General features: G+C 37.5%; 3 protein-coding genes across 3 annotated transcripts in view; 2 read left to right on the top strand and 1 right to left on the bottom strand.

Annotated features, from left to right (window-relative positions):
- The window catches only part of LOC134188641 (uncharacterized), a 14190-nt gene extending 12058 nt beyond the window's left edge, over nt 1–2132 (top strand). Inside the window, exons 26-28 of the mRNA XM_062656809.1 lie at nt 728–926; nt 1487–1582; nt 1657–2132. Of these exons, the coding sequence (XP_062512793.1) occupies nt 728–926; nt 1487–1582; nt 1657–1752 (391 nt within the window). The 3' untranslated portion in view covers nt 1753–2132. The remainder of the gene's footprint in view (nt 1–727; nt 927–1486; nt 1583–1656) is intronic.
- Nucleotides 2133–2297: 165 nt separating this feature from the next.
- Nucleotides 2298–3509, bottom strand: LOC134188642 (uncharacterized). Its single transcript, XM_062656810.1, has 2 exons — nt 3487–3509; nt 2298–3417 (listed from the first exon to the last, which is right to left on the bottom strand). The coding sequence occupies exons 1-2, from the start codon at nt 3507–3509 to the stop codon at nt 2571–2573; spliced, it is 870 nt and encodes a 289-aa protein (XP_062512794.1). The 3' UTR covers nt 2298–2570.
- Nucleotides 3510–6258: 2749 nt separating this feature from the next.
- Nucleotides 6259–7063, top strand: LOC134189265 (uncharacterized). Its single transcript, XM_062657501.1, has one exon. It carries the CDS (start codon nt 6270–6272, stop codon nt 7038–7040), a length of 771 nt encoding a protein of 256 aa, XP_062513485.1. The 5' UTR covers nt 6259–6269; the 3' UTR covers nt 7041–7063.
- Nucleotides 7064–7447: the final 384 nt, after the last annotated feature.

Consider the following 7447-nt stretch of genomic DNA (forward strand, 5'->3'; position numbering starts at 1 on the left):
TTATTTATTTATATATTTATTTATTTATATATTTATTTATTTATTATTTATTTATTTATATATTTATATATATTTATTTATTTATTTATTTATTTATATATATTTATTTATTTATTTATTTATATATTTATTTATTTATATATTTATATTTATTTATTTATTTATTTATTTATTTATATATATTTATATATTTATTTATTTATTTATTTATATTTATATATTTATTTATTTATTTATTTATATATTTATATATTTATTTATTTATATATTTATTTATTTATTTATATATATTTATATATTTATTTACATATTTATATATTTTTTTATTTATACGTAAACTTAGACAATCTTTTAAAGACAATAGTATGGGCTTCACATTTATTTTAAATTGCATGTTGTCATTTCATATTGCACATGCATTTGACATCAGACATTGGATTGTCTTTCTATTTGTGCACAACTGTATTTTTATTTACTACTTGGTCATAATTTTTTGTGTTTTCAGTATCTTCATGTTCAGTGAGTGTTAAATTATTGGTTTGTGCTTGCTTGTTAGCCTTCTCATCTATCCATCTATTCACCGGTCAGTATGTGTTTGTGGTCTATACAACTGCATGTTTTTATACATTTATAAACACATTCTGTGTACAGTGTAGTTTACAGCAGTACATGTTGTTGTTGTTGTTGTTGTTGTTGTTGTTTAATGCTTGGTTTCGTGATTTTCTAGAGGGAAAAAGTCTTTCATTGCAGCAAAGACGTTATCTGTGCTGGAGCTCAAAGAGTATTTCAAGGAGTCCATTGAAACGTTTCAGATGAAAGGCAAATCTGCTGGCTGCAATGTTCAAGAAAATCAGGTCGAGAGTTTAACTCAGAAGACAGCAGGACTGCAGCTAATCAACAGGAAAAGGGCAATCACTGACTTGACAGTAAGTTGCAACTGATAGAGATGGAAGTGTGAGTGTATACTTTGTCTCTTTGATTTTGATTTTTTGTTGTTGTAACTTCCAACTATACTAAATACACGATGAAGATTGAATTTAATGATTTGAAATTCTAGAATTGTTTATGCTGTTTGTAGTTTAAAAATCACTTTTAAGTTGTGGATGTGTAGAACAGTGATATTGTACTGATCAAATATGAGTCAAGGCTGTGTGTGTGTGTGTGTGTGTGTGTGTGTGTGTGTGTGTGTGTGTGTGTGTGTGTGTGTGTGTGTGTGTGTGTGTGTAGTGTAGCTTATGTATAATTTGTTTGACTAAACATCCTCACAACATATGGTCATAAACTGTTATTGACTATTGCCAATCAACAACTGGTTGTACTACTATAGAACATGTACTGATGATCATTTTGGGGTTGTGATGGATTGTCACAAAATGACAACCTTGATATTGAAACCAAGTAATTCCAAGTCTAATGTAGAAACAGTAGCCTCAATGCTGTGGCACAAAGCGGTTAATATTTGATCTCTTATCTTCTGTTCTACTAGGAAAACAGCTTTCATCACGAAGAGAGCACCACCTCTCCGGATAAACGTTTGTACTCCAAACGTCTGGCAAGGCGAGCTTTAGAAAGAATGGGAGCAGTGAGTATAACCAACGATACATGTACATTGTGTTACACCATCGTTACATAATAGTATTGCATTTTGTGTTGTAGCCACCTCCAGCTGATTGTACTCATGACTCAGAACTGATGGACAGTCAACCAAAACGACGTAAACAAAGCATCAGTAAGAAAGCAATTCGAGTGTGACTGTTGTGAGACGACATACCATTGAAGGTGATAGAGTGAGGTGAATATAGAAGGATTATTGTCTGTTGTCAGGTATATTAGGATACAGTTATAGTACACACCAAGGACACATACAGTTATCAGACATCTTACCATTTTCCATGCATGATATAAGTTATGCTTGCTGCTTTACCATTCACTTTGAGCATCACTAGATTTCATATGACTATGTCCTCTTCGCATTCTCATAACAGAATTCTGGCTGGCTGATATACTGTATGTGTAGTAGTGGGAATGGTTGCCAGACGTGTGATGTTGATTTTGTTTTAATGTAGAATTTAGAGTGCATGGTCAATGGAGGGTCTATTACAAGTATATGTCTACTTGTACATGAAGAAAGATCTGTTGAGCAGTTTTTGCTTTTCCTTGCACAAACACACGTTGGGCTGTGGGTACAGTCAGACTGCTTTACTAAACAGTGATAATGGTGGTTGGAAAAGTAGTAGAACTTGTGAAGTACATTGAAGTGTTCACATCTGAACAAGATTTGTCACCAAACTGTGTGATTGACTTTCAGCAAGTTCAAACTTTGTTTTACTCAGCAGTCATTAGTGGCTGTAAAAATGCAATCAATTGTGACATTTGCTGTCCATCACATACTGCGCTACAAAGGCATTTCCAGCTTACAACAATTACAGATACAAAGCAACGACTAAAAGCAGACGGTTAAGAAAATATAACGACAATATCCCACATACGTCATTCCTTCCCTCCCTCCCTTGCCCTAGTAATGCTTGTTAGAGCAGCAGTCCAATTCTGTAGGTGCCTCTATTTTCACCTTAGGAATGCATGAAATCAACAAGATACATGTCCTCCTCGCCTTCCAAGTTTCCTTTAACAGTCCTTCTTCCTCCAATTGATCTGTATGAATCAACTGACTTTTGGTTGATCAGAATGGTGAAAGCCATCTCAGCAGTTGGTCGTTCAGCAGGTCTATCATGTGTCATTTGCAAGCACATATCCAACAGATCAGGATTTTTGATCTTTCGTATTTGATTTTGCCTCTCTGCAGGAATTGGTGACAGACCCGTAAACAACTCAGTCAGGGTCACACCCAGACTATAAACATCAGACTCTCGTGTGCTGCGAGCTGACCTACCATCACTGCGAGGAAATTTCTCAGGTGCACAATATTCAGGACTCAGAGCACCTAGAGACGTGCTGCTGTTGATCATGTGACTTGCACCAAGATCACCCACTTTAGCTACCATATCACGAGTGATCATCACATTGGTAGTACGGATATCACAATGAACATAAGGCTGAGGACGCAGGCGATGCATATACGTAATGGCAGCAGTGGTATCTGTAGCTACGTCGATCTGCTCTCGGAATGACAGATAGCAATGGTAGCTCTTTGAAGCATGTGCTGCCTTCATTAGATCACTAAGTGAGCCTTGAAGAAGCTCCATCACAATTTGGACAGGAATTTCATTCTTCATCACACCACCATAGATAGGGACGAGGTTGGGATGATGCAACTGACTGCAGATGGTCAGTTCTCTCTTGAAAACTGGTGCCAGTTGAGGAAGCCTCAGATTCTCATGAAACGTTTTGACAGCAACAGGGACATCACACCAGTGACCCACTTGAACAACAAAAGAGAATACACATGGTAGCTTACAACTTCATGCAAATGTGCATAACAATCTAGTTTCAGTTGGGGGCCCAAATTTGCCTCTGAGAGTGTCACACTAAACAGCAATTAGGCCAAACATATTCAATTAGTCATACATGTAATACAGCAAAGTAAAACAGTGAATTCTAACTACAACAACATCAGTAGAAGACAGCTATCCCTTGCAATACAACCCAGTTACAACTAAGAAATTTCTAGGGGATGTGCCTATGTGCCCCTGGTTCCCTATAAAGTATTGCCTACAAATTCATTGACTGAGTTGTTTTTCCTTCTCTTCAAGAGCCTTTTCAGCAATTTTCTTCCTGTCATATAAGAGAAAAGACACTAGTTAGTTAAACAGTCACTCTCATGTCACACTACACTAACACACAAGACACATCACCAATTCCTCTACTATCCTCATGCACTTACCAATTCATCACATTTCACAATAATTACTTGTTGTAATAAATTGAATTAAGATAAACAAGACACATTGATATCTATTAGTTAAACATGCCAACAATCTCATTTCTTGCAAGTCACATTTGTAATTCAGTAACAGCACTGCAACGATAGCTTTCGAAGCACTGAAATTCAAAGTGACAGAAAATAAAACGTACACAAACACATGTACATGTACGTGCACACACACACACACACACATACACACACACACACACACACACACACACACACACACACACACAACAAATGACATAACAAAGAAACACAATAGGTAACAAAATGATTAGACAAAATAGTGCTAATCACTCGGCTGCTAGCTTAGGTTGCAAGAATGCATATACACTGTACATGTAAGTCAAGTAGTAATGAAATCAGGTAGTTACTCTGGACAGTCATGATCATGCATAAATATATTATTTCACTAATCCACATTCACGTCAGACGATTACGCCGTGAGCTGAATGTTGTACAAACAATGCTTAGCTATGCTTGGTCAGTGCCCTTTTTTCAAGTCACTCAATTTTTTTACAAACTGGATTCATTTGGTACATTGTAATACAATTACAAGTTCAGTTGACTCGTGACTACTGATCTGAGTTCTTTGCTCACTGCATGTGTGATTGGCAGTTCTACTTGAATGTTGAAGCAGATAAAATTGAAGTGCACGTGCTCGCACACACACACACACACACACACACACACACACACACACACACACACTTGCCCAGAACAGCCGAAATAATGCATTGCAAGGACGAAGGTTAGATAGATGACTGAGAAAGATGGTGTATTTATCTTTTGTGATTTGTTCCATGGAAGATGGGCTATAATCACATGTAGACCTATACACCAGTATGTAAATTCTTCAACAACATTAGTAACAGGTATTAAATGTATTCTATATGTTAATTGTTTTATTTGAACACAACAAATACATAAATACTGAATCAATAGGAACAGCAACATTGGTACTGTTATATTATGTAGTTGGGTATACCTGCTGCTGCTGCTGTTGCTGCTGTTGCTGCTGCTGTTGCTGCTGTTGCTGCTGCTGTTGCTGCTGTTGCTGCTGCTGTTGCTGCTGCTGTTGCTCCTGCTCGTGCCGCTATATACAAGACAACTACTACACAAATGACAGCTATGCCATACAACTTAAAAGCATGCAAATATATCATCAGATCAGCTGGCATGATAATTAACATCAGCAATAAACAATTAGTGCATGTGCTGCATTCCAATTTCCAATCAGTTGGTTAGTCTTGTGTAGCTAGACCTTTCCCTGCCACGTCATACTTCTGGGCGGTGGGAAAGGAAGCACCTGGCTACGCGAGACTAGGGTTAACAAGTAATAAAGGAGAACTAAAGTCCTAAACCCTCGGCTGCTGGCTTAGGCTATGGATCAGCTGCTGCACACATAGGTGCACATACAAGACCAGTGCTCGAAGTAAGGTTTCAACGTTGTCCGGACATGTAGTCTCACGTAGGCAGCCCCTCCCCCTTTTGATATCAAAAGTCATCCCCTCCCCTTTTGATATCAAAAGTTATCCCCCTTTTTGATATTAAAAGGGGGAGAGGCTGGCTACGCAAGACTAAAATTTTAAATTGATTGGACTTCACAGCTAGAATTGGTTCAAGCATATTTTCCATCGTAACTAACTTACTCAGGAGCATCAAAACCTGATTTTAATTTGTTTGGTATAACGAGCGTTAATAAAAAAGGCAGCCAAATTTAACATGTTGAGTGCAAAAGATCAGTGTCACCATGCCTTATGATATCCATAAACAGTCAACAGCTACATGAGCACAGAAGTTCAGTAAGGTATCACAAAAGCTGAGGCAATTTTTTGCCATTCTAGAAAGACACAACAGTGGGAATAATTTCTTCAATAATACAACGACACTAGACAAGACATTTTAGAGCAGTCCAGCCATAGGAAGACCAGTTATGGTCTATAAACAGTACTAAGTATCCACAAGTCAATGGGAGTTTGAGATAGAAGTCAGACTAAAATGGTCTCCCACAGATTGTTTTACATTTACATAACCTCATTCTGTTGTAGTATGACCTCTAATGGACAGTTTTGGATATCACTTAACATCTGCGTGTGGTAAACAATTACAGCTGCATCATTACTGACTTCGGGAGCAAAATCAGCGCGAACAGAGACTAGCCTCTGTAAATCTCTAGGATACAAAGGTTTCTAAGAGTCTACTGAGAGAACTCTTGTTTGCTAACGATTGCGCATTAGTTGGTCACACATATGAAGACATTCAACACATTGTCAACTGTTTAGACAGATCAACTAAACGTTTTGGCTTGAGTATCAGCTTGAAAAAGACAGAAGTGCTTTTTCAACCACGTCCAGGCTCAAACTATAACTCTCCTCCAGTTATGATTGGTGATCACCCATTGTCTTATGTCAGCAATTTCAAGTATTTGGGTAGTTTCCTTTCAAATAATGCAACTGTTGATGCAGATGTCTCTCATAGGATATCAAAGGCCAGTGCTGCTTTTGGTAAATTGTACAACAGACTTTGGCAAAGGCATGAAATCAAACTGACCACGAAGGTTGCAGTTTACAAAGCAGTAGTCTTATCAGTTCTATTGTACGGATGCGAGTCATGGACCCTTCTTCGTAACCTCAAAAGTTTGGAGAGTTTACATCTGCGATGTCTTCGCCGCATATGTGGAATCCAGTGGACTGACTATATACCCAACACAGAAGTGTTATCTCGTTGTAACATCAGTGGCATTGAATCTTTTGTTATGAAATGCCAATTTCGCTGGGCTGGTCACATGTCTCGAATGCCTAATGATAGAATTCCCAAACAACTCCTTTTTGGTCAACTGGAACAGGGCCATCCTCATCAAGGTGGTCCTAAATTACGTTATAAAGATTCTATCAAGGCTAATATGAAATCTTGTGGGATTGACTTCCTGCATTTTGAGAAACTATCCAGTGATAGAACAAACTGGAGATCTCTCTGCCATTCATCACTCCAACAGTTTGAAGAAAATCGTATTAGACATCTTCAAGCTCAACGTCAGAAACGGAAAGAACAAATTGTTCCTACCAACAAGTCATTTGTTTGCCAATCTTGTGGAAAGGAATGCCGTTCAAAAGCAGGTGTTAAATCCCATCAGAGACACAGAGGACACTAAAGAGAGTCATTACTGTTATCAGTGGACATGCCATCATCATCAGACCTACAGTTAAGCATACTAAACTCAAAACTCAAACTCAGCTTTGAAGCAGCAAGCCAATTTGAAACTTTTCAAAATAAATTCAATTGAAAATTTAATTAATTTTTAATCACCTCATCTGGTATGGGAGTGCACTGCTTTGTACATCAGCACTATTTATGTAATAGTAGACTCTAGTCCAGCAGGAGAGCAAAGCAGTAGAATAAGCAATTACCATAGGAAGGTCTAATCAGGTAATCAACAAATCATAGCAACCAACCATAAATTAAATGCCAAAACACAGTAGTAAGAAAGAGATTTTTAAGGTGTCTACATTGTTCAACATTATAAAAACCAGATACCAACTTCAAGTATAAAATTGTCAC

Source organism: Corticium candelabrum, chromosome 13 (assembly GCF_963422355.1).
Source record: "Corticium candelabrum chromosome 13, ooCorCand1.1, whole genome shotgun sequence".
NCBI classification, from domain to species: domain Eukaryota; kingdom Metazoa; phylum Porifera; class Homoscleromorpha; order Homosclerophorida; family Plakinidae; genus Corticium; species Corticium candelabrum.

What these genes read in the sequence shown, in the direction of transcription:
- LOC134188642 (XM_062656810.1), bottom strand. Translation starts at nt 3,509, where the DNA reads ATGTTTGGCCTAATTGCTGTTTA. An exon ending in TTTGGCCTAATTGCTGTTTA is followed by an intron (nt 3,418 to 3,486) that starts GTGTGACACTCT and finishes ATTTGCATGAAG; the next exon opens with TTGTAAGCTACCATGTGTAT.
- LOC134189265 (XM_062657501.1), top strand. Translation starts at nt 6,270, where the DNA reads ATGATTGGTGATCACCCATTGTCTTATGTCAGCAATTTCAAGTATTTG.